General features: G+C 51.3%; 1 protein-coding gene across 9 annotated transcripts in view; it reads left to right on the top strand.

Annotated features, from left to right (window-relative positions):
• The first annotated feature begins 6,651 nt into the window (after positions 1–6,651).
• The window catches only part of GPATCH8 (G-patch domain containing 8), a 56,636-nt gene continuing 36,222 nt past the window's right edge, over positions 6,652–27,065 (top strand). For 2 of the 9 annotated variants that reach the window (XM_032134066.1, XM_032134069.1), the window contains exons 1-2: positions 6,652–6,758; positions 22,096–22,170. In XM_032134066.1, the coding sequence (XP_031989957.1) occupies positions 6,714–6,758; positions 22,096–22,170 (120 nt within the window). In that variant the 5' untranslated portion in view covers positions 6,652–6,713. Of the gene's footprint in view, positions 6,759–22,095; positions 22,171–23,144; positions 23,180–24,075; positions 25,753–27,065 lie in introns of those variants that run through there. The other 7 variants (XM_032134067.1, XM_032134068.1, XM_032134062.1 and 4 more) reach the window with 5 other exon arrangements.

A 27,065-nucleotide genomic window follows, 5' to 3' on the forward strand; every position in this document is an offset into this window, starting at 1 on the left:
TGGGCTGGGGGTGTCAGGGGACACCCCAAGGAGGCAGCCAGGGGGGTGCTGCCTGCTCAGGGGTGTCCCCTCACAGGGACATTCAGAGTGGCCAAGGAATCCTGTTGATACCACTTGTCCCTGTCACCAGGCTCCCAGCCCCATCCCCAGGCCCTGCCAGGGGCATGAGGGGTGGCAGAGGGTGCTGCCCCTTCCCCAAAGCTTCCCAGAGGACACTGGGGTTGGTATCCTGGGTGCAGGAAACACTGTGAAGACAACGACCAATGCTTGCACCCAGTGGGAGAGGGTGGGTGCTGCCCAGACTGGGCTTTACTGGGAGTATGGGGCTAAACCCAGCTCCCCTTCATGTCCTCCCAGAGCTGCTTAGGGTGGGGGGCACCCAGGACTCCCAATCCTTCCACTGCTCCACCCTCACTTCATCCCAGTACAGCACTGGGGGAGGCTGGTGGGCACCCAGTGTTTCCAGTCCTCTGCTCCCAGCACCCAAGGGGGAGGCCCATGGGTACCACCACCTCCAAGAGGCTGGTGGCTCCCATGTCCCTGGTGGAGGAGGACATGGTGCCCATGCAGCCCCTGTCCTGGGATTCTTCCAGCACCATGAGGTGCCAGGGTGCTTGTGGGGTCCTCCCTGCACCCATCAAGGCCAAGGATGGGGGCCGTTGGACCCCCAGCAGCACCCTAGCCCAGCGACAGGCTGGTGGCCTCTTTCTGGTCAGGTGGCCTGGGGGTGACACTGGGGGCAGTACCACAGCTGGCACAGGCCCCACACATGGCCCTATGTGGGGCTGGTGGCCACCACCAGTCTGGAGGACTATACTTTGAGGGGGCACTGGCAGCACCAGTTTGCACTTCGTGTCCCTTAGGGATGGGCACAGAGGATGGCAGGAGCAGAAGTGGGGAATGGAGGGGCTGTGGCAGGCAATGCCAGGCAGGACGGGGACCCTGGGGGTCCCCCAGGAGCACAGAGGAAGGGAAGGGCCCCCCGGCCCTGCCCTCGGCTTTGTTTCACACTTAAGAGCCTCTAATTAAAACCAGGCACAAAGGCCCTGGCTGGCGGCGGGCGCGAGGTGCCAGCAGAGGACGGGGGTCTGTCACCAAGGGAACAGGAGTGACACGGGGTCCTGGGCACGGGCACTGCGGGGGCCCTGCACACATGGGCATGAGTGGGCACACAAGTGCACACACACACACACACAGAGACACAGACAGTGCACACACACACAGTGCACACACACAGACAGTGCACACACACAGTGCACACACACACAGTGCACACACACACAATGCACACACACATACAGTGCACACACACAGTGCACACACACACACAGTGCACACACACAGACACACAGACACAGTGCACACAGACACACACGTGTGCACACAGACTGCACACAGACACAGTGCACACAGACACAGTGCACACACAGACAGTGCACACACACAGACAGTGCACACACACAGTGCACACACACACAGACACACACACAGTGCACACACACACGCACAGTGCACACACACACACAGTGCACACACACAGACACACACAGTGCACACGCACAGTGCACACACACAGACAGTGCACACACAGTGCACACACACAGTGCACACAGACACACACGTGTGCACAGACTGCACACACACAGACAGACACAGTGTGCACACACACACAGTGCACACACACAGACGTGCACACAGACACAGTGCACACACACACACAGACACAGTGCACACACACACACACACACGTGTGCACACAAACACACAGACTCTCACACACACACACACACGCACATGCTCTCTACCCTGTGGGCTAGGGAGAGTAGTGCTCAGGCCTGGTTTGTACTGGTCTAAACTGGTCTGATGTTCTGCAGTGGCTCCGTGGGTGGGAGGGGTCTGTGAGCAGCACTGCGCAGGGGGTTGGGGGGCAGAGGTGAGCCCTGGGGTGCGTGTGGGGTGAGCCAAGCCCTAGGGCACCTGTGGGGTGAGCCCTGGGGTGCCCCAGCCCTGGGGGCAGCCTGGTAGGCAGTGGGCACAGCTTTAGCCAACGACCACAGAGGGTCCCTGGCTGGGACCAGGGAGCTGGCGAGTGACCCCGAGAGTGGCTGTGAGGAGCTGGGGGGATGAGCCCCCACCACAATATGGGTCTGGCTGCCTGGATCCCTCGGGGTGGTGAGACCCCAATGCCATGGTGTCCCCCAAAGCCACCCCCGGTGTCGGCGGGGCACAGAGCCCGCCGGGGCGGGCGCAGAGGAAAGTGGCTTAAGCACACCTTGACCTTGCTGGCGGGGGAGGGATCCCCTCGGCTTGTCCGACACATCTCCTGCCAGCGCCGGCATTGAGAGCGCGCGAGGCCGCGCGCGGAGGAGCCGGCATGAAAAGGCAGCTTAGGCATCTCCTGCTGCGAGAGATGGATTAGGGGCTTCGGGGAGGCCGGGGACGGCCAGCGCCACTGCCACCGTGCCGTGACGGCCGCGTGCCGGCGGCCAGGCCGCGCGGCCGGGATGGGCACAGCGGGCACACGGCCGCTGCCCCATGGCACCGTCCTGCTGGGACACGGGGGCAGCGGGGCGAGAGCCTGGGGGTCCCCGAAATTGAGTGTGGAAAGCGCCAAGGGCTGTCCCGGCAGGGAGGGGACACCTGGGGCTGCCAGCCCCGGCCCCCCTGCGGGTCCCCCTGGCCCGGCTGCAGCTGTCACTGTCAGGGCTCGGGTATTTTTAGAGCCACCCGGGGACCGCAGTTACCATTTCTGCCCATGGAGCGTGTGGGATCGGGGAGGGGGGGGGGAAGTTTCCCTTTTTGGCCTGCTTTGGGGTTGGAAATGCCCTATAAGTTCCCAGGGAAGCACCTGGAGCTGGCAATGGGTCCCCATGGGGTGCAGGGACCCCATATTGTGGGGATGGGCATGGTACGGCCATCTCGGCTCTGTCCCCATGCTGGGTTGGGGTCTGTGTTCCCAGGGCAGTGACAGTGATGCCCCACAGGAACAGCCTGGACCCCTGGGTGCTCCCTGGGAACTGTTCGTGGTCTGTGGGGTGGCCCCTGTGGTGGAAGCACAGGAGGGATGGGGTGCCCCCTTGGCCATCTCTCCCTCTCCCAGGAACAGCTGTGCCCCTGGCTGGGGGCAGGGGACCTGCCAGCACTGGGCATGTGACAGGAGGTGACAGAGCTGCTATTTATACCCTCCTGTGTCAGGGCTGGGTGTGGGGACACCAGTAAGCCCATGCCACTGGCCTTTGGTGACTCTCAGGGTCCCCTGAGTGCCTATCTGTCCCCCAGCAGCAACCAAACACCCCTGCAGGGTGGAGCGGGCTCAGCGCGACCAGAAGTGTCACACTCCATGGTGTCACACAGCCATTCCAACTGTCCCCAGCCCAGTGGGGGAACAGAGCTGACATAGGGACATTGAGCTGTCCCCATGCCCAATGGGGACAGAGTTGTCCCTGTGCCCAGACTGAGCTGTCCCTGTGTCAGACAGTGGCATGAAGTTGTTCCCAACAAGGACACTGAGTTGTCCCTGTGCCCAGTGGGACACGAAGCTGTCCCTGTGCCAGTCCCTCCAGGCTAGAGGGTACCAGAGTGGGGCAGATGTGTCCCCCAACAGCCACAGGTCCTGGTGAGCACATGTCCCCAGCAGCACAGGCCCTTGGCATGGGGCCCTGCCAAGCAGGGGGGGGGCATTAATTCCTGGCCTCCCTCCTGCTCCTGTGGCAGCAGGGCTGGGGAGCACAGCCCAGAGAGGGCCCCAGAGAAGAGGGGCCCTGGTGGATGCAGAGAGGGGCCTCTGCCCATGCTGGGCTCTGGGGTCCCCTGCGCTGGGGACACTGTGCCCCTCGGGCACCGCAGGGACTGTCCCAGCTCACCCCTATGGCACCAAGGGACACAAGCAGGGCTGAGAGGCCTTGGGCAGCACTGTGGGCACCCAGCCCCCAGAGCACCCCTGCTCTGACCTCAGCAGCCCTGGAGTGCCAGGTTCCCAAAGCCCAGGCAGGCAGGGCTGGGTGCCCCCCACCCATGGGCAATGATGAGCACCAGCTTTGTGCACCCAGCGGGGTGGGGGGGATGTTGAGATGGGGCAAAGGATACCACCCCAGCTGGGTCCTGCCAAGGGGGCTGCCACCCTCCCCAGGAGTACCCACATTCCCTGTTCCAGGTTCATCCCACCTTGACACAGCCCCATCTCCCTGCAGGGCCTTGTCTGCCCAGCACCCCATGGTGGGTGGGGGTCCCAGTGACCACCGGGGTGGGGCAGGAGCTCCCTGTTGTGGGCACAGCCCCTGCACTGGGCCCAACGGTGCAGGACACTTGTGTCCATTTGACCAAGTCACCCACAGGGCTGCTCCACAGGGTATGGCCACACTCCCTGGGCAGGGGTGCCAGTCCAATCCTGCCCACCTGGACCCAGCTGGGTGCTTTTGGAGGACAAGGAGGGGACCACAGACCTGACATGGGACTCTGGGGCTTTTGTGGCGCGTTGAGCAAAGCAGACAGGCAGAGCATCAACTCGACTTTCTTAGGGCAGTGAGGAGGAAATTCGAGATTGTTTCTGCCCAGCAAAGGCTCTCACAGCCACCCTGCAATGCAGAGGCCCCAGCCACAGCCAGCAAGTCCTTCTCAGCACACAGGGCTGGCTGGTCCCAGGAGAGAGCCACAATTAGAATCATAGGATGTTAAGGGGTTGGGATGGACCTTAAAGACCATCTAGTCCCACCCCCCCTCCATGGGCAGGGATACCTGTGCCTAGAGCAGGTTGCTCAAGGCCTTGGACCCAACCTGGCTTTGAGCACTGCCAGGCTTGGGGCATCCACAACCTCCCTTTCCTGGGAGGTTTTAATTTCCAGGCAATCCTGGGGGCATTCCCACAGGGCTGCTGCGGTGGGGCAGTGGGCTGAGCATAACATTCCCTCCTAACAAGAGAGAGGCACATGTTCCACGCAGGAGTTCTGGCAGCACAGGCCAGCCTAGCTCACTGTAAGGACAGATCGAGTCTAGAGCTACCCCGTGGAGCAGAAAGCACAACCACTGCTTCAGCACTCGCTGCCTCGCTGCGCAGGGCACAGGTGACCCCTCAGGGCCAGGTGTGGTGGCACATGGAGGCACTGAGAACACACTGCAGCCAGCCCCGATCCCGAACTCCTCTCCCTCAGCCTGCCCTGACAGGCGGCAGAGGGCAGCAGGGCCCGGGCAGAGAGGCTGCTGCGGAGAGAGGGAAAGAAAGCAGGGAATGAATGGAGACAGATGGGATCCGTTTTTCCTGCTGTCAGGGCGGGCGGAGGGCCGGCGACACACGGCACTGTGCTCAGGGACAGCTGGTGACAGCTGTGCTGGGGGATGGAGGAGCAGAGACCTCTGCAGACACAGACCTAAACCTCAAACCTAGACCCAGATCCCAGATTCCAGACCCAGACTCCAAACGCAGCCCTAGTCCGCAAATCCAGACCCAGACCTAGATCCCGAAACCAGCCAAGGCCCCCAAATCCATCCTTCAGCCCCAGGTCGCCAGCCCTGGCCCCCAAATCCAGACCCAGATGTAGATCCTAGACCCGATCCCGATCCCAAAACCAGACGGAGACTCCAGCCCCTAACCTAGCATCGGCCCCCAGCACCCCGGTATTGCCCACGGCACTGCTGCTGTGCCACTGCAGAGAAGGACGGCTGTGGCTGCACGAGCCGGGCACACACTTCCCACCAAGGGACGAGAAGAGGCTCCTGCAGCCCGGCCGGAGGGCCGGGGCACGAGCCAGGGACACGAGCACGGCTCCGCCGGGCCCTGGGCTGCACCGCGGGGCTGGCTCTGAGTACCGCGATCCGCCTCAGGATTTGTGCTGGCCCCCACCTCAGGGCTGGGCGCGGGCACTGTTACCCCCGTCAGGGCTCGCCCCAGGCCCGGGGCCGCTCCCAGCGCCGAGGGCTCCGGACCGCCCTCAGCCACCCCCGCGCGGGCCCCGCCGAACCGGCTCTGCGCATGCGCCGCCCCGGCAGGCGGCACGGCCCGAGGCGCACACCGGGGGGCGGTGGAGAGCCCGCGGTCCCATTGGCTCGCACGACCATCATTCAAGCGACTGGGGCAGCTCCCATTGGCTAGAGCCGGGAGGGCGGGAACGCTGAAGCGGGGCTCGCGCTCTCCGTTCCCCGGGTCGAGCCCTCGCCGTGCGACGGCTTTGCACATGCGCGCAACAGGGGGCGGGAAAGGGAGCCCCGCGCTGCGCGGCAGCTCGCGCCCTAATTGGCTGCTAGGCACGCGCGTGCGCTGCCCGCGCCCTCATTGGTTGTCGGGCGCGCGCGTGTCGTCGCTCGCGCTGTCATTGGCCGCCGGGGTGCGCATGCGCGTCGCTATCTGCAGCCAGACGCGCAGCGCGGCTCGGCGGGACGTGGCCTGTCGCGGCGCAGCCTTGAGGGCGCGGCCGGCCGTGCAAGCCGGTTCCGTCCCCTCGGTGTGCCAACCCCCGGCGTGTCGCTGTCTCCGGGCCGGTCTTGCCGCCGCCGCCCCACCGGGCCCAGCTCCAGTAGCCGCTCTTCTCCGCCGCTCCGCACGGTGGCGCCGTGTTGAGGGAATCCCTCGTTGCCGATCACGTGACCGGCTTTGCTGCGCACGTGATCGGCGGGCGGCGCATGCGCGGTGCGGCGGGGGCGGTGCAGGCGGGCGGCGCTGAGGGCGGAGGCGGCGGCGGCGGCGGCCGGAGCGGGGCCGGGCCAGGTTGGGCCGGCGCGAAATGGCGGACAGGTTCTCCCGCTTCAACGAGGACAGGGACTTCCAGGTACTTCCCTCGCGCCGCCCCGCGCGACTGCGGTCTCTCAGGCCGGGCTTGGTCGCCCTCCCCCCCCCCGGCCGGGGCTTTGTGCGCGGGCCCGGCGCTGCGCCGCGGCGGGGAGCGGCACAGAGGGGAGTGCGGGGGGCCGGGGCTGGCTGTCAAGGTGACCCGCGGCAGGGGAGAGCGGCCCGGGGGCGGGGGACAGCGGGTGGCGTGTTGCGACGGCGGCGGCGAGGGGCCGACCCGGCGGGGGAGAACGGTGAGGGGATCAACCCTCCACCTGCGATGGGACCGACCACCCCCGTGAGGGGTTGGGCCCCTTCCCGGTGAGGGAACCAGCCCCCTGATGAGGGGATCACGCACTTCCCCGTGAGGGGTCGGATCACTCCCCCCGAGATCCGCACCGCGCCGTCCGAACATCTGCCAGCGACCCGCTTCTCTGTGGAAAACGCCTCTTCCTTCTCACAACCGGCCCCCCAACAAAACATCAGTATTTCAACGTAATTAACGCCACTGATGCTGTTTTAAAGGGGGTTTAAATAAACAATGGGAAAATTAACGTTGACTCATTAAGCTTGAACAATGACATGTTGTTCTCTGACTTCAGCCCGAGAGAGTCTCGGGGTTAGAAAGGAAGACAAAAGGAGCGAGGATAACGCTGCTCGAGGAGAGCCGTGGATGAGCTGTTCTGTGGGTCCTTGTTTCGGAAGCTTGGAGTTGGAATGGTGCTGTTCATCCTCACTTGGGCCTTTCACCCAAAGACCTGGGAGGGTTTTTATAATGTGGAGCTTGCGTAATTCTGCTTAATCTGGCATTAAGGTGCAGTCTTGGAAGCAGTCAGGACATCCAGGAGTGACTAACTTATGTTGGTTCTGGGTGTTATAAGGGGTGCAGACTTCAAAAATTGTTATTAAACTGTTTTAGAACACATAAGAAAATAAATACCAGCGTGGTTGTGTGCACTATTGGCATCGCCTGCTCTGAGGATGGAGGTTTGGCTCCTGCCACAGCCCCAAACATAGGCTCGTTTGCATCCTTCATTTCCTTAAATGAAGAAATGAGCCATAATTAACACTGAAATGATCTGATTTGGCTTTGAAGTTTGTGTTTCAGGAAGTGGAGCGAGCCAGATCTTGGGCTTGAAAACACATTTCTTGTAATCCTTTGGTAAGGGAGAGAGGGGGAACCTAAACCAGGTTGAGTACTGTGGTTGTGCCCCGGGAATGGACGAGCTCTGCAGTCGTGTCCACATTTGCCTTTGGATGTCCTTGTTCCTGCCCCTTTATGGGGAAACCCCATGGCAAGAAAACTAATTGTAGTGACAAAACCTGTTACTGTGTCGTGGCTCTGGGCACGCGGGGGGAACGTGTGGTGATGTCAGGGAGGAAACTCGGCTCCATTACCCGATCCCGAGATCTTGGAAGCTGCTGAGTGTGCCAGGGGACAATAACTCAAGTCACAACCCTGTGTCCCCTTGACTTTAAAAAAGGGCACTGTTCTAAATTGGAATTTCTCTGTGCTAAGTACCAGGCTTTTATTGTCTTTCCCATAGACTAGAGTGAAAAATAAAAAGGTAGGATTTGGTTTTATGGAGGGGTCACTGCTCTGTTCTTCCCTGCCTGAAAATATGCCAGGGAGAAGAGAGACATTTTATTTCGTGTTAAAGCTTCCTGTGAGGGAAAAGTGGAATCAGTCCCCTGGGAAGAGCAGTTTGGAGCTGGTTGAGGCTTGTGGAGGACTGAAGGTGAAAAGAGTGAGCTGTGGAAGAGATGATCCGAGGGGGACTGGGACAAGGTCACGCTGAATTTTGGGAGCTCAAGGGTCTGTGCACCTACCGTCACAGCTAGGCAATCTAACAGTTTTTCCATAGTCTCTTGATGAAGGAAAGCTTTTAGATGAAGAAGAAGGGAAAATAAGGTTTGAAGTCACTTCCAGAGAAGACTTTTGAATTTTCTTCTCTGTATTTGGACAGAGATTGCTTGAGCTATAAGAGGAATACAGGAATTCCTGTGGAATACAGGAAATGCTCGCTGTGCTGGGTATTTGCAGGGCTGCTGTGGCCATAGGTAAGAATATACCTGCTTGTGCCTGTCTAGAAAATCCCGGTCTGCAAATACAGCAAAACCAGGAGTGTTTCTGTTGGTGTTAGGGATGCCCTTTTCACACAGTTGTAGTTCTTTGGCAGGTGAAATTTCTGTCCTTGGAGCAGATGACTCTAGATGTGACCCTGTGTCCCTGCCAGGCTGGTGAGTCCCAGGGAGCATGGCCAGAGGGAGACAGGCTCTAAAATTACAGTTTGAGCAGGGATGGATGCAGTATGGGGAGGGAGGCTGTGGAGATCTCTTGGGTTTTGTTATGGGGTGATGTATTTGTGATCTCCTCAGAGTGAAGGGATGTGTAACAGTTTGGAGAGAGGGAGAGAAACAAAAGGTCAGGAGTAAAGGGCGTAGGTCAAACCTACGCTTTTAGCTGTTTGGAAGAAAGGCAAATATCTTGGGATTAGTGATGTGGCTAATGGAAAAGTCACTGGATGAAAAAAAAGCATTTCAGAGTTCTCATTATTGTTATCAGCTGCCTTTCTGGAGAGAAGCTGGAAAGAGTCTGGGTTGGGAGGATCAGTTTGGCAGGAGTGCAAGTTGAGCACTGTAGGCAAGGGAGAGCTGGCAGCACAGGGTTAGCAGAGGTGATCCTCGGATTTCTGAGCTTCTGATATGCTGGAGAAAAGTGGATTAAAGGTGAGAGCTGCTGGGAGCTGTTCTTCCCTCCCCTGTGCCTGACTGAAGGAAGATCAGTGCCATCAGGAGAGACAGGAATGGAAACATACAGCACTGCAGGAAAATCAGGAAGGAAGGACCTAAATCAGCTGAGAAAGAGAAGGTATCCATGGTCTGAAGTTCATGGAAAAGTGCTGAGGAGAGAAGGGTTGTTGGGCAGAGAGGTCAGCCGAGAACTGCAGATATAAGTGGGAGTGAGGGATCTTCCCATAGCTGCAGCCAGAGTGATGTGGTGGGCATGAAGAGAGCTGCAGAGGGAGTGATGCTCCTCCCAGGGAGTTATAAGGAGGAGCCCTATGGAAAAGAGTGGCTTGTGTAAGGATAAGAAAGTCATACATATCCCTAAGGATAAAGGTCATGGTGTGGAGGGAGAGGAGAAAGCTTGTATACACTGAAATTATTGTGACTCCTCTGTGTTTTGGTGGAAGGAACCTCGAAGCTAAGGATGGTTTGCAAGTTGAAGTTGCCAAAGAAGCAGGAATGGCACTGGAGGATATCACTGCAGTGAGCTGATTAGGCAGCCCTTGGGTTTTTCCTCACAGGATTGTTGTGCTGTTGGTGTGCTCTGTAGCTTTAGAAGCCACACTAAAGGCTTAGAGCCTCTTCCTCTTTTGCTTTAAGCTCTGAAACCTTAGAGAAAGTCGGAAAGCCCCTGGTGTATTTTGCAGGTGCTGAACCTGATGGCAGCTCCAGAGAAAGGCCTTGAGCTGTGCTCTGCCTATGATGGGGATCTTTCCCTTACCAGGCCAGCACACGGCTTCATTTGGGAGCCTTGGACAGGGAAATGGATTAGTGGAGGAGAAAGGCAAGAGAAGGAAGGTCAGGGATATCCTCTCTTCTATGCTCTGCAGTGACGAGTGAACTCTTGAGTGGCTCATCCAATTAAATCCCAAGCTTTTTCCATTTTCCATACAAGAACTGTTATTTTTGGGCTCCTGACAAGCTTAGTCGTTTGGGCAAAGGATTGGGGAGCTTGTCTGTCACAGGCTCTGTCATTTGTCTGTGCCACTGTCTCCTGGACTGATGGGCTTCCCTGGCAGAGACAAATGGGAACCACTGTAACTTTGAGGAGTTCCAAACAATAGCTGTAAATGGTGCTAACAGAATATTGTAGGAGCATTCATGAAATCTGTATGAACGTATGAAACTGCTGCAGTAAGTAAATATATATTTTTAGTGCTGTCTATGCATTTGCAATGATTTTATTCTTCAGATCAGCTATGCAAACTCAAAGAATAAATATTGTGGATGTCTCCCTCGCTGAAATCCAGTGGTGCCCACTTATTCCCAGATGTTGAGAAAATGTTTTCTTGCTGCATTTTTCTCCTTTTCATTGTTGAAGCAGAAATATTACCAGCCGTATGTGTCTATGTGTACAATAATTTCCTCTTCCTACGTACATTGCACTTACTGGCATCATTAGCCAGACGGAACACAGGCTGTTCTGTCTCTTGGTTTTTTGGTGTTGTGTAGTCTGTACAATGGCATAACACTTCCACCCAGCAGGAAGAACTGTGCTTGGTTTTCTCTGCTGGGTCGAAGTGTGGCCATTCTGAACCTCAGCTTGGGTATTCCTGCTAATTCCAAGAAGGTAGGTGTTTTTTTTTTTTTCCCTCCACAAAGGATTTGAAGAGCTAAGCCAGCACATCACTGTGCTTCTGGCCCTGTTGCTTCCAGCAGGTTGAGCTGAGCACTGCTGGCAGGGGGATTTTATGCTTTTTAATTGGCAGAATGTCAGGGATAAGTTCTGTTCCCAAGCAGCTTAGGCAGCGCTTTACCGGACAGCTGGGCCGGCAGCAAGGAGGTTTAGAATCCATCCTTAATGAGTGTGGCCATGGCTGCAGCTTCAATTCACTTCCCAGGTGCTGCCTCAGGGAAGTGCATTTGATTTTCATGTCCTTCAGCAGGCCCAGCTGCTCAGGGCGATGTGGCACAGGGAGCTGATGTCTGCGCTGCAGAGAGATAAAGAGGGTCATTTTCTCTGCCTGCCTTTACTAATTGGGAAAAGAAAAACTTAATGCGGGGGAATGAGGGTTGGAATCTCTGCAAAATCTGTTACGCTGAGCTTTCAACTGATCCAAGATCCTGGAGTGTGAATTTGCCTTTGGCGGGAGTAGCTGCAAGCAGTCAGGAGGCAGCCTTTGCCTTTTCCATGGAGTGTTTCCTAACTGAAGGATTAATCTGAGATTTTAAAAGATCTCTTAGTATAGTTTAGAGATCTCAGTTTATCATTCGATTCAGGTTATATTTCCGGTGTGGGCCCAGCACAGGAAGAATACAGCTCTTACCTCCTTGGCAGGACGTTCTGACCTCTCAGTTGAGCAAAGCAGGAACAGCAGAACTGTGACTGATTTTTTTTAACCTCCCTGTGTGAGCAAGGAGGGGCAGAGAAGACTGGGGGGAAGTGTGTTCTAAAGTAGATCAAATAGTATTGGTTCCAGTTTTAGAACATCACAGGAGGATCTGAACTTCAGTGTGGATTTCTGGGACTCAGGTGGTGAGGTAATTTTATACAGACCTTCCTGCGGTCTGTGTTGTCACTCCTCTCCTACACCAGTGTTCTCCATTGCTGAGGCCGAGTGAATGGGAAAGGAAACACTTTATCCTGCAGTCCCACAAGCCATGGCTGAGCTACCTCAGCTTCTTCTGAGTCACCCCCTCTGAGATAAAACCCACCCCTCCAACCAGGCTCCTGCCACCCGCTGTGTGGGAATGTGGAGCTTCAGGCGCTCATCTGATAAAAAGCACTGCTACAGTTCTAGGGCAGCACTTCCTCAGTTGACAGAAGCTCTTCTCCTACCACATGGTTTTAAACCTGTAGTAATTCTTGCTACTTTCTCCTTTCAAGCAGCTCCATGGGCAGTTAATTTGAGATTTTTGCCATTCAGAGTTTTAAAGCCAGAAGTTAATATTAGGATGATGGCTTTAAATATCCAGGTATCACTTTCAATTCCCATTGTTTGGCCCAGTTCTGAGTCCAGGAGTTTGTGTTTGGCTGCCGTATCTCTCCCTTGAAGACAACTGGTGATAGGGAACATTTTCCTTTGTAGATTGTTCTGGTAGTTTAGCCATTTTAAGCTGCATTTTCCTTAATATTTCTTCTAGGTTTTTTTATTTTCAGCTGTTAGCTGATCTTCTCTGCTATGCCAAAGCACACATTACTGTGCTGTGTCCTCTTATGTGAAGGCATATACAACATTTCTGCTCAATTTATCTTCTTCTGAGAGCCTTAATGGCTCTGAATTCTCTCACTGTTCTCCCTTTGTGTTGTTACACCTTTCTGCATCCTAAATTCTCCACACTTGTGACTGGAAAACTTGCTTAGAGGAGTCTAGAGCAGACTCTTACCTTTATAATATACCGAGATAAACATCTATTTACTGCTTTTTTTGTGTTTGCTGTTCCTTTGTTGCACACCCTTGGACTGTATTTTTATCCTTTCTGCTACCGTGTTGCGTGAGGAGGTTTTAACTGGGATTTCTCAGCCTGCTGGGTGCAGCCCTGTGCTGTGGCTGTGTTTGTACAGGGCTCTGTGAAAGCAGACGTGGTGTTAGGGAGCTGAAGCCACTCTTACATGGGTCAGGTTGCTCTGTACAAACATGTCCTCACTGTTGCTCACTCTTTGTTGGGCTGCCTGATCTGCAAACTGAGCTGGCAGGTGCTCTGTTCCCTCTGGTCATCGATAAAAATATTGAATGAAGTTTGAATCCTGTTAACATGCTCCTGAGAGAGATTTTCTGTGAGATTCTGGTTTAGCAACAGCTCTTTATCAAGTCGGACACCGTAGTAAGAAAGAAAAGGTAGATAATACTGTGAAAGCTTGGAAGTTTGTAGTGGTAAATTGATTAAACCCTAAATATTACATGATTAGCATCCTGTCCCACCAGGCTGGTTTCCCTGTGTTTTGTACTGTCCAGTGTGGTCACACACTGGAGAGAAGGGGTGGCATCCAGAGGCACCTGGACAGGCTGGAGGGGTGGGTGTGTGTGAAGTTCAGTAAGGGCAAGTGCAAGGTCCTGCACCTGGGTCAGGTCAATTCCAAGCACAAATCCAGGCTGGGGGACAATGGATTGAAAGCAGCCTTGGGGAGAAGGACTTGGGGATACTGTTTGATGAGAAGTTCAGTGACTCAGCCATGTGTGCTGGCAGCTCAGGAACCAACCATGGGCAGCAGGTGAGGGGGGAATTCTGCCCTGCTCAGGTGGGCCCCCACCTGCAGAGCTGCCTCCAGCCCTGGGGTCCCCAGCACAGGAAGGATGTGGAGCTGCTGGAGAGTCCAGAGGAGGCCACGGAGATGCTGCGAGGGCTGGAGCCCCTCTGCCATGGAGCCAGGCTGGGAGAGCTGGGGGTGCTCACCTGGAGAAGAGAAGGCTCCAGGGAGAGCTCAGAGCCCCTTGCAGGGCCTCCAGGAGAGCTGGAGAGGACTTGGGACAAGGGATGGAGGGACAGGGCACAGGGAATGGCTTCCCAGTGCCAGAGGGCAGGGCTGGATGGGATATTGGGAAGGAATTGTTCCCTGGGAGGGTGGGGAGGGGCTGGCGCAGGTTGCCTAGAGAAGCTGTAGCTGCTCTATCCCTGGCAGTGTCCAAGGCCAGGTGGAGCGACCTGGGCTAGTGGAAGGTGTCCTGCCCATGGCAGGGGATGGAACAAGATCGTCTTGAAGGTCCTTCCCCATCCAACCCCCTCCATGGTTCTGTGATTGTTTGAAGGTCCTGGTTAGCCATGAAGATGTGGGTGCTGGAAGCTGCAGCAGCTTCTGCATCATGGCATGTTAAAAATGGCAAAAAGAAAATTGGGTGAGTGAGGCCAGTGCTGGCTCTTGGGTAGAGCTTGCTGAAGGACTGCAGAGCATCCCTCGTGTGCTGGAACAGATCCACAGCTGGTGTTGGTGCAGCAGAAGGAATCTGAAAGACACAAAATTATTGTTGTTTGGTGCCAAAGTATGCAAAGCAGGGACCTGCCTCTGGCTCCCACTCCTTGTGTGGTACAAGCTGTTTATCTCGGAACTGTAGAACATGTTTTTATTTGGACAGCTCTAAATGGGTATTTATATGCACGTTTTCCTGGTTTAAACCTCTTGACCTGTGACTAGTCTTAAATGTGTTCTGCTGAGTGGGTTTTCAGTGTTTTTGGACTTAGCAGGAAGAGTTTTATCAAAACTAATTTTTAGTCCAGTAAACAAAAGGTTCCATCAGCTTCTCAACGTGCAGTTCCAAGGTGCTTCTTTCAAACCTTGCCAATTTAAATTAATCTCTGAGTCTCAAGTGATTGCTTTTGTTGTATTGACTTGAGAGGATTTTCCTGTTAAGTACTCTCAGAATAATTGATGTGTGTGTCTGCTGAAAATGAGGTTTTGCTGCAGCTTTCACAAGATGTTGACTGTAAATATTCAGCTGTTTCTGGGGGTGTGCAGATGTGCTGTGTCCGTACTTCCCACTTGTATTGCAGGGAAAGGTCTGGGAAAGCAATTCCTAATGTGTGGAGGGTGGTGAGAATGTGTTGTTTGGGAATGCTTCACCTCTGTGTTGCTAGGAAAGAATCTGTGGGGTTTTTGTGTCTTTACAGACACTACAGGGAACAACAGGAAAAAGGATGATTTTGTTCTGGGAAGCATTAACAAAGGCTTTTCAGGTGCCAATACAAAGTTGCTTTTGTATTGCTTTTTATAGCTTGAGAAGCCATGTGGCCTTTAAAATGACCCAAGAAAGTTTCCAGGATTGGAAGGAGCCACCTCCTAGGTGCATGTAGGTCTTAAAAATATGGTTTTTTTCTGGCTGCATAACGAATATTCAAAAAACACTGTAAGCTACACTTTCCTGGAGTTGTTTTTGCGTTCTTTGGATGGATTTCTAAACATCAACATGGTTGTCTGCATCAATTACGTTTTGGAGCCCTTCCATGGTATAGAGTCATCAGGCCCTGCCGAGCTGCAAAGGGCAGCATGAATTACTGCTGTGATCTGTAGTCAGCCTGCGTAGGGAGGTGTGGATCTTGCAGAGGTATTAGAAACCCGTTACATTTTGATTGTGTGTAATAAACTCAACGATCTGTCGTGGGGAGCTGCATTTGGGTTTAACACCTTCCTTCCCCCGCTGGTGTTGGCTGGAACTTGCTGTGAGGTCAGTGGTGATGTTGGTGATAAAGCCCCACAAATAAACCAAATCAGAGCACTGGCAGACCTTGTCCCTTGTACCCCTTGTATCTCACCCATGCCTGGGGTGGCTTTTTATCCTGCCTGTCCCACATGTGCCACTGCAGCTGCAGGTGGTGGGTGTCTCTCCCTCAGGCCATGTGCAGAGAAGTGAAACCAGCATGTTTGGAAACAGCTGCCCAAACTGGAAAGGTTTGTCAGAAGAGAACTAAATACAAAATGAGATGAGTGTCGATGGTGGTTTGTTGAAATTCCTGGTCTTTGGATCAGGCAAGAGGCTGGTACTCCATCAGGGCTTTGCAGACTGATTCCTGAGCCTCTTGGCCACTGTGCTGGTGCTGGACAGGCAGCATTCACCCAGGTGTCCTGGATGTGGGATGTTTGCAAGAGTGCTGGGAGCCAGCTTTGGGAAAAGTGGATGGATGTGAGGGTGTCTTATCCATCTAAAGGTTTTGTAACTGCTCCATATCCTTTAAAAAAGAAAATTGCAAGTTTAACAGGATATTTGCTTCTGGAATCGGAGGGTTTTTTTCCCTGTTCTGTGGAGGTGCGGTGTGCGTGCAGGGAGAGAGGATTTTGGCAAGATGGCATTTGCTCCCTTGTGCTCAGATGCCGCTCCAGTTCCCTGTGCTCCAACCTTGCATCTGTGCTGACCCGTCTCGGGAGGGCTGCAGGAAATGTCAGCTGTGCTTCCCAGCCGTGGGAGCAAAACATTCCGGGATCTGCAGCTCACGCAGCCTGCCCTGGCTTTATCCACACTAGAAAATGGCCTTTTTTGGGGGCACTCATTTCTGGTTTTGGATATTCCTGTGTCTCAGCTGCTGTTCTCAGCCTAATGCCTGCAAGGCTTTTGGGAATGGGCAGTGGGCTTGGTTAAATATTTTCAAGTGATGCTTGTGGGTAACAACCCTGAATTTTATGGCTTGACTTAATGTTTTTAGAGTTTAAGATTTATTGATTGAATTGATGGATAAATAGAATATGCAGAAGTGGTGCTGATTTGCTTTAGTGTTTTAAAATTCCATTTTCTAAGGTAAATGCAATATAAATGTGATTTTTTTGAGTCTTTTTCTGGTACTCTCCTAGCGTAAAACTAATTTTTGAATATCTAAGGAGCACACTGAGCTCTTTTCAAGTGCAGTTAAGCAGTCATGATCATGCTGTGCTCTTTTCCAGTGCATTTAAGAAATAATAACAGTGAGTATAGTAAGGCTTTTCTGCAAAATTGCTTTCTTTAGATTGTTATTGGCGTGGTCTCACGAAGCAGCATTTCTGAGTGCCTTCCTGAGCCAGTCCTGAAATCCAGTAGGGACATAAATAGATTGTTTCTGCTGTGACGTCTCAGCAGCTGCATTCTGCCTGTTCCCTCCCCAGCCGTCCCTGCTTTAATGCTCCCAGGCAGAGCCACAGGGTTTTATGCCAGAATCCTTTCCTATTTTGCTCCATTCACAGCGTTGAAGGCATTGTCCCTGTGGTTGGTAGAGCAGGCAGCGTTTTCCGATTCTAGGCTCTTGCTATCTGACTTGTGTTGGGCTTATAACTCACCTTATCTCTGGTGTTATTAACCACCAGGCTGGTGTGACTGGGCTCTGCTGGAGCAGGAGCCCAAGGACAGCTGAACAGAGGCGTCCTGAAAGGATCCCCTGCTCTCCCGGCTCCATTATCCTGCTCCTTTGTGTCCTGCTCCCGGCTCCGGCCCAGCTGCGGGGCTGGAGGCTGCCACATTTTCTTTGGAAATAATGCATGGATAACTTAGGGCTGTCCATCAAAGAAACCACTCATTCCTGTCAGGAATGGATGCTATATGGAATATGTTCTGCATGCTGACATCTTAATATGCTCTGTGCTCAGGCAGATTGCACAGAGCAGTCCAGTAGTTAATACCCAGGGAGGTCTAATGGCCCTAAAGCAGTTAAAGTGACGCATCCTTATTTCCTCATTGTGTTGGGGGCTTTAGGTGACTTAGAAACTCAGGCAGTGCTCATGACCCGGCTCTGGTTTGGATACACCCCTTGGGGTGCGGGAGGGAAGGAAAGAGCCTGTTTTCTTCTGCTTGTCATTGTGAAGATGCTTTTAAAGGGTTCCCCCTCCCAGTGATTTCTGTGTGTCCTATGTATGTGCTTTGTATTACCCCACCTTCCTGAAAAGGTGCCTCATGTAGAGGAGAGAGTGAATTCTGTGGTACTAAACGGTGATAAATGGGCTTTAATCAACAATTAATTTCACTTGCATCGAGTGATTTATTGGCAACAGTTCTTACCACTAAGGATTTTGGGATGAAAGGGTAATTAAGTTCTTACTTTTTTTTTTTATGATGTTGACTGGGTCTCAGTGTCAGAGTGTTTGGGGCCTTGTAAGTAGGAAAGAAGCAGCAATGCTCTTCCCCTGAGCTATTAACTTGAATTGTCCCAGGAAATGCAGTGACTCCACTGGATATGATCTGGGACAAAATGGCATTTGTTGAGCCAGGACTCCTAAGTATTTACAGTCCAAAGAAGGGAGAACAAGAGTTGAAATCCTGCATGGAGGCAGCTTTTGTTGGTTGATTTTTCAAATGCCATATTCAGTGTGTTAGGGCAACAAGACAAGGTTTGGCCAAGAGCTTCGAGCAAAGATCAAACAATGGGAAAGTGTAGGAGAGAGCAGAGAACATGTGACTGTGAGTAACCAGAGTGGGTAGAGAGCCAAAGTTCAGATGATATTACACAAAAATTACAGGGCGCAAACATGTTGGCTCCTGGAGATGAATGCACAAGGAAGCCAAGTGGTGTGTGTGGTGTGTAATGAGGAGTGTTTGCATGCTGGAGGCTTGTCCTTGCTTCTCATGAAGTAGGAAAATATATGGAATTGCAGTGTGGTTATAGGGAAGCACCAGTGTGCTCGATGCAGCACAAAGGGAGAGCAATAAATGCTGCTTAAGTGGAAACCTCTCATCTTACTTGCTCTGCTGTTCCAGGGTGGATGGAGAAGTGTCTGTGAGAAAGGGACAGTGCAACACATCTTGTTTCACAAAGCAGAAGTGAGAGACCCTGGTACAGGCAGCTGTAAAATGGAGGGGCAGAGGATGAGGAGGAGGAGGGTGCTGCAGTTAGCCCCAAAATCCTTGTCCACAGGAGCAGGTGGAAGCTTTGCCATTAGCTCCCAGGGCTGGGAACTTACTGCATCTCTGAAACAGTCATACAGGAAGAAGGTTTGGGAATAGATTTTGAATAGTGCTGGGTTTAATGCAGCTGTTATTTCATGTCCTGGTATCCATGGGGTTGAATCCAAGGGATTGAATCCTTCTTTTCACGTGAAGGTTTCCTTGAAGTGGGAAGCATCCCTCAAGTCTGCAGAAGACACACTTCAAAATTGTACTAAAACGTGGTCTGTGCTTGGGGTTCATATTTGCCAGAAATGTATTCCAAACAGATCCAGTATTTAGGGTTTAATTAATTGTTGCATTTAAGTGTTAAAGTATTTTGTGTTCTTCTGATTCATTGTCTTAAGGTACAGCAAAACAGGAATGTTTTATGGATCCATTCAATGCACCAGGTTGTAGGATTGGAAAAGTGGAAAATCAGCTGGAATTCCCCCCAGCTTGTTCCTTAGCCAGTTCCAGGGATGGAGAAGCTCCAAAGTGCCTGGGATCACCGTGATGGCAAGGAGCATTGTTGTGGCCATAGCCATAGAACCATTTTTCTCTTCCCTGATTAGGCATCACTGGCCTGAACCCCCAATAAATCCCACCTAACAATGACCATTGGATTGTCTGCTTGCCTTTCTCCAGGATGAGCTGCTTTATGGCAGAAGAGAATTTTTCCTTTATCATTTATTCTAAATATTGATAAATAAAGAGCAGTCTGTGTGATGAGTATTGATTTCAGCTCTGTTTGGACACTTTGTTATTCTGAAGCCTTGAATTTCCAAGCCTGGAACACCTTCCTGACACAGGAGGAGGCTGGCAGTATTCCCACGGGGCCTGTTCCCTGTGCTCCATGGCCTTTTTATGCCCAGGACTTCCAGCTGACAGGCAGCACCTGCCTCTCTGGGAAGCTCCAGTTTTAGTATTGTTAGCAGCTGTTTGGACCAGGAACAAGTAGAGATCAAGTACATAATAAACCCCAAAGAATATGAATATATAAAATAACCCCAAAATACATGGAGTGGGTAGTGGTGGGGTCACCAGAACTTAGGGATAATGGCTTTGTTTGCTCTCTGATTCTCTGGCTGTGGCACAGGGAGTGCTCAGCCGTTTGCATAGTTTCAGGGAGATGTTGTTTTAAGCATGGAAAAAGCGAGTTGTGAAGCCTCAGAGCAGCAAGGCGTGCTGCCCTCGAACTGGGATTGACCCTTGCCTCAGTAAAAACAGCTTTCAGTGCCTTGGCAGCACACCAGAGGAGCTGGGGAGTGGGCAGGAATATTTAGCCTGTTGCAGGTAATTTAGTGGTGTGTGCTGAGCTACCTGCAGGCAGCGAGTGAAAGGAGGCTCAGGGATGTGTCTGGGTTTGTGCTGAGAGGGTTTCAAGTGTTGGTTAATGGAATGTTACGTGGGTTTAATGTTTTAATAGATGAAGTTTAGCAATGTGTTTTTGCCAGTGTTGGCAGCGTGGGCACCCCTGACTGCTCTGGTTCTCTTGGGCAGTATTTTTCAGGAAGCTGGGCTGCCCCCAGCCACTGAGGCAGGTTTTTGGTGTGTTTTGGTGTGGGCTCCTGGACTCCTCACACGTGCAGTCTGTGCATCCACACCATGCTATCTCTGAGCATTATTAGCTTTCCAAAGCAGCTCAACGACTGCTTGTGCATAGTAAGTTTGCCTTCAGCTTCCTCCTTGAAGGCTGTCCAGAAAAAAAAAAAAAGAGTGGGAGTGGATTTCTGCCTGCAGATTAAACCCCAAATTCACTCTGGAGAGGCCATGGGAAAGACGATGCCCAAGAGCAGAGCGTGGCCAGAGTGAATTTACCACCAGGGCCTGCAGATGATGGATGGGCTGGAAGTTGGGGCACCAGCATCAAAGCAGCTTCTCTTGGCACCAGGTTTTAGCCAAGATGTTCCCTTGCAGATTTGCATTGCTGCATAGGAACACTCCTTCCAGAGGATTTTTGGAGGCTGGTGCCTGGCTTGTAATATTCCAACCGTCAGTCTGTTACAACTGCAGTTTGCTCTTTCGCGTGCTGGCTTCCATTAAAATTCTTGCAGAAGAAAGAGTTGGTATTAGTGGAAGAAGGAGGGTGACAACATGTTTCTCTTGGCAGCAGTGCTGTGTGTTCCTGCTCCAAGGGATTGTGGAGCTGGGATGCAAATGAAACCTGCCGGGGTTTGGTGTGCACGGAGCAGCCAGAGGTTCCAGTGGCACTGCAGGGCCTGAGGGGGAAGTGGGGGGTGACAGCCAAGGCTCGGCACCTCCTGGAGTTCCTGTGACACTGAGCAGTGCCTGAAAATGTAGGAGAGCCCACTGAAACCACCCCCTTCAGTGGCTTTTGGGCTCATCCCAGCTGCAGGAATCTCACCTCTTTTGCTTCTGAGTTTGCAGCTGGAAAGTCTGAGTGTTTCCTTTCCAGGTCTGTGCTAGTGACAGTGGATGTGTTGCATCATGGACCTATTGAACAGCCAAAAATGGTTCACCATGTTTCCAATCTCAGGAATTTGAGGTTTCAGAAACCTCTAAAATTATGGCAGAGCTGCAGTAGAGGTGTTTGTTTTTCCTGAAATGGCCCTTCACTGGTGTTCCAGCACAACACTTGTTCTGGAGAGCAGAGCTTGTCATTGCCTCCCTAGCTCAGGAGCCTGCATGCTCAGTATCCACCCCAAAACGTGAGAAGATGCAATTTTTCCAAGGGGGATGGTGGTCAGCTGGCAGAGGGGCTGCTTCGGGTCAGGACTAAAGGCTGTGTGGTGTGTTGGAGGATTGCTTCCATGGACAAATCACTGTTCAGGTTTGTGGGAAGGGCTGCTCCACACCATGGACAAACACTGTGGGCACAGGGACGGGTTTCCTTTGGTACCACTGTGGGGTTTTGTTGGTTTAAGGTCTGTAAAATCACATGTATCCTTCAAGCAAATTCCTGGTGCAGGGAAAGCCTTCTAGTGGTGGGGATATCCATTCCTGCTGTTCCTTGTCCTGTGTGGTTTCCATGCTGGCACTGGTGCTTATGCTCAGTGTTTTCATGGACTTTATAAAGAAAAAAATCCAGAAGTATTGTTATTGTAAATGTTTGGTATTTTCTCAACTTAAATAGTTTATGATTGTCATCAAATTGACTTAGTTTTTAGGGGTTTTTTGTCCTTGCAGCTGATACACTGATTTGAGCCTGTATTTAATAAGTTCATTTGTTAGCAAAATTGTATCAAATATAACACTGTAACCAAAGCTGTCTGGACACTGAACTGTTGGAGGCGTGGGCTGTGCTGTGGAGCTGACCCTTGTTTTCTCTTGCAGGGCAATCACTTTGATCAGTATGAAGAGGGGCACCTGGAGATAGAGCAGGCGTCTCTAGACAAGCCCATCGAATCGGTAAGGCCCCCCCTTATCAGCATCATTCCCCCTGGAATTAGGCCGTGCTCGGATGGTACTTGATGTGAATGCAGTCAAATCTGATAGCAGTGGGCACCTTGTTGTCAGTGAGGGGTAATTGGTGGTAAACTGCATGCTGACCTTAAGTGGGCCTGGGATTTAATCTTGAAGTAGTCCTAAAAGTAAAACTTGAAATTTGAGTTCAACACGATATTTCAGGAATTATTTAAAATAATACATTCATTCATAGATATTTATTTTAAGTTTTTATATTTTTCTTTGAAGAATCAGTTTAATTTATATGTGAACCTGATGGAGTAGTATAGTAAAATATATTTTGATCCTTTTTAGTTTATATTTTTGGAAAACTACTGGTGTGTTTAAAGTGTTAAAATGACACCTGGCAGTATGGAGAGAGGGATCAGTGTTAGTCCAGCAGTCCTTCCCCAGGGAGCTGAAATTGCTCTGAGCCTTTCTCTAAAGTTGCTTTACCTTGAGTTAGGTGTGGAGATTCCTGCTGTAAGATGGGGAAAAAGTAGGTTTTGTGTAGTTTAAATTTTTTAAGCTTTTTGGAGCTTTTTAATTTTTATCTTTGCAAAGCACCTCCTGCTGGTTTTAGACACAACAGCTTGTTCAGCGTAAACTGGACCCATATTTGGCATTTAAGTTTTCATTTTCAGTTTCCTTCAGAAACAAGAAAACTTGTAGTGAATAATCAAGGGACACTTAGTGGTGTTCTGATTAAGTCTAGCTAGAATTTTTGTTAAGAAAGTACTTGTCAAGTGTTTCTTTTCCCTATTAATTCAAGTTCTGTTAAAATTTCTCCACCTTAGCCCCTAGAAGAGCCAGTGTTAGCCAAAGCCCACTATATATTTTTGTTGGTGTGTAGGTTGGTGTTGTGTGTGTTTGTGTGCGTGTTAGATGTTTACCAAAAATTTACACAACTTGGGGTGTTCGACGTTTTTCTTCCGCAGCAGTTGGCCCATATTAGCTAAGCAGCCATGATCTGGTTTGTATTGCACGGTCTGCCTTTTTTAATTTCTTCTCTAGGGTTTCCTTTCCCCCTTCTTATTTCTGTTCTTCTGGTCCAGTGAACACTGCATATAGTACCTACTGTCTTAATGTGCTGGCATGATGCTAGATTTAGGCATGGCAGTAATTGATGACGCATGAGATAATGCTGCAGAGATGGGAATTGGTATTCACTGTTCTCCTGAATACTTCAGTCTTACCTTGGGACACGGGGATTTGAATTAAAATGCCAAGCTGGATGGAAATGTAATGGGAAGTACGTGTTGGTAGCCTGTTCTGGGCCACACTGGAAATTAGCATTTCAAAATAATTCAAATGCTGCTTACAGACTAGACTGGTTACCTGATTTCCAAAAGTGCTTTCCCAAACAGAGGAATAGAAGAGGTCACAGATCACATCTCTGGTGTTCCAGAGGGAACGATGCCTATGGAAGTGTGTAAAGCATGAGCAGGTACCCTGGGCCCACGTGGGCTCACTGTGCAGCTCTCATCATCCACAGGAGTAATGCTTTGTGCAGTTTGATTAATGCTGAACTGCAGCAGAAAAAAATAAGTTAAATTATGGCTTTAATATTTTATTCATGTATATCTCTCACCATCCAAATGTCAGGACATTTTTAATCTTTACAACTCCTTGGTAGGTACAGTTCAACCTAATTGAAAACAGTTGGATGAGGAGGACAAGAGAATGGCTTATTTTGGGAGGAGAAGGAGTTAAAACCTCAAATTGTTCTTCAAAATAAAGTTTGTTCCGCTCTTCTTTTGTCTGAAAGAAGAGAATCACAGAATCATTAAGGTTGATTCTGAGCTCATCGAGTCCAACCGTTCCCCCAGCACTGCCAAGGCCACCCCTCACCCATGTCCCCAAATGCCACATCCCTGCAGCCTTTGAACCCTTCCAGGGATGGAGACTCCGCCACTTCCCAGGGCAGCTGTGCCAGTGCTCATCCCAGGATTTCAAAGCTGCGGCTGCTGCACAGGGTGGGTTTTTGGCCTCCTGAACAAGCATAGTGTCAGAAACTGCAGTCAGGAACAAACTGCTGGTCACTTTTGAGGTTTCACATGGTCTTTGTAAAATACTTTGTTGATTCTTAAATTCTCCATCTGGGAAGCAGGAATTACTTTGTTGAGTTTCCTGACACCTGTGGATGTGATTTTGCTTCCACACTATTAATGATCAATGTGCTCTTTGAGTTGGCAAATTACATGCATTAACAGAAGGAACAGTTTCCTTGGCAGAATTCAGTGGGGCACCTCTCCTGCAAGATATTTCACCAGGCAAGGAGTGTTCATTCTGCCTTTTTGGCTTTTTTTTTTTTTCCTTCTATTTTATGCTGTTTGCTCACCCAGAACCAAAATTGAGAGGGAAGGAGGAAAGGCAAATCTGTATTTTAGAACTACCACACATCTAAGTATTTTCAATATTAACGAATTGGTGTTTAATGCTTAACCAGTTCTCTGTTAGCAATCCAACTGGCCTTTTCTGTGGAATCTGCTCCGAGTCATGAGTGAGCCTGTGCTTCATGGTATGGAAGCAGTTTGGATGATGAACATCCTGTGTTTATAACCATGGCAGATCAAAGCACTTCCCAGTTAAAATGTCATTCTTCAGAGTGGGGAGTGGATGAAGTATATTCTCTTAACTGTGCTCCTTGCAGTTTCCCGCATCTTAGTGATACGAAGGTGCTCCAAAGCCTGCAGGTGTTTGGAGATGGGGGGAGGGTTTCCTGTGCCATGTCCCTGTGACAGTCCCCACTGATGTGAGTGACATCCATCTCTGCAGCATTATCTGTTGAGAGGTGCTGACTGTACTGCTACAGCATGCAACTCAAAGGTGGCTGGAAAAATAGGTTTGGGAGTCTACAGATCATTACAATGTTGAAACGTGTCCTCAATTAGCCTACTGGTGGTGTTGTTCCTGTGGAAATCCTGCTGTGTACAGCTTGTTTAGGCCAAAGATGTCTGGACTGAAACATGCAACTCTAACCAGAGCACATTTATGGAAAACAGAGCTGCCAGGAGCTAGGGATGGACGTGGCCTGAACGAGTGCCAGCTGTTTTCCATTACTAAATTGCAGAAAATATTTCATAACCAATGGACTCTTCAGAGCTGCAAATCCTGTTATTTTTTTCCCCCCACAAGTAACATTTTTTTCTTGTTGTGCTTTGAAAGATGCTGCACTTAGACTGGCTGTTCATGTCAGTGCAATCACTGGTGTCTGGTATCCTTGAAAAATCAGAGCACTTCACCCTTTTTTTTAAATTCAAGAAGCTGCATGCATTTGTTTTGGGGCATTTTGAGTGCACTGAGTTCAGGTACTCGAACGGGAAGTCACAAATTATTGCAGCTTTAATAGAATCCAGATTTTCTTCACGTTAATTCCTTATCTCTACTTGTTTATTGAGTCTCTTTGCTGTGAATTCCTGGTTTTCCTCATCCCAGCAGTGCAGATGGAGTAGGAGACAGCGATAGACCCTTAGAACCCCCAAGGAGCAGCCCTGGCCCCGTGCAGGCAGTGTCAGGGGTCGACGCACGCCGTCACCGCTGCAGGTTGGAGGCCAGACTGGGAATCACCCACTTATCCTGGAGCTTGTTAGTTTGTCCTCGTCCTAACTAACAAATGTCCTTTCCCCCTCTCTCTAATGCTGCTCGGTGCCACGAGGAGCTCCTTGAGCCCCCCCGTGTCAGGCTGCAGTCGGTGGTGCTTTGACACCAGGGGCTGTTGCAGCCTGGCCGAGCCGGAGCCGGGGTTGTCGCACTGGAAATCTGTACGGATCTGTGGACTCCACTAGTTCCAAAGTGTCATTTGATGAGGCTGCTGATTTGACATTTAGCAGCAGCCATATGTGGACAGCGCTATAAATAATGTGCTTCTGGAAGCTGAATGGTGTAGCATTACTATTTGGCTTTTCTCTCTGGTCTTCATTGTGTCATCTGTAGTGAGCTCTAGGTTTTGTTTTGGGAATCTTTTCAACCTCTTGTTTGCATGGGTTCACCCAGTAGCATCTGATCCTTGCTTATAGATTCCTCCATACACAGTCAGCACAGCTTACAATCCACTCAAGAGAGGAATGGTTCCTGCCTGTGCCGGGATGAACGATGGGATCACGGGGATCTCATGGAAAACCTGTGCTAGGCAAAACTGGTGGTGTGGGTTATGTCCCACAGGCATCATCAAAACCTTGGGCTTCTTCTACCCATCTTTCAATTGTAAGCTATTTTCTTTTCTATTGGCCAGGATCTTTTTCAGAAATTTGTGCTGGGGATATCCCGCTCAGGAATCACTGATCCCCATGGAAAGCAACCAAGGGCCTCTTGTCAGGGCACAGGATGGGGAACTGGGGAGGCCAGTTTGAGCTGGTGGAGCCAGGTCACTTTGGATGAGGTTTTTCCAGAGTAGCTCACCCAGCTCTCTGAAGTTTTGGTGGACCCAAGTCCTTACATTTCCTACACCTTTGGAAAAATTATGCTTTGTCATTAAAGCAGGGCTCTCCATCAGGGCTGCCCAGCTCTAGAGCTGGGGTTGTTCAACTCAGAGCTGCCAAGCCATTCTCCCTGCAAGGAGCATCCCACAGCCTGTGCCCACAGGGTCCAGGAGAGCTCCTTTGCTCACCCAAACACCTATTGGGAGACTTATTTTGGCTGCCTCAATAATTTTTCTTGTGGCTGTAACACAAGGAGCTCCCAAATGGCAGAGGAAGAAAGTGAGGAGATTTGTGCCAGCCCTCTGCTGAGAAATGAGGGGTGTCCTCCTAGGGCTGGGGTGTTTCTGTGGATCACTGCAGCTCTTCTGTAGGAAAACTGCTGCAGTGTGAGGATAGTCTGTTCAAAAGGAATGACAGCTCTTGACATGGACAGGAAGC

This window comes from Corvus moneduloides, chromosome 26 (assembly GCF_009650955.1).
Source record: "Corvus moneduloides isolate bCorMon1 chromosome 26, bCorMon1.pri, whole genome shotgun sequence".
NCBI classification, from domain to species: domain Eukaryota; kingdom Metazoa; phylum Chordata; class Aves; order Passeriformes; family Corvidae; genus Corvus; species Corvus moneduloides.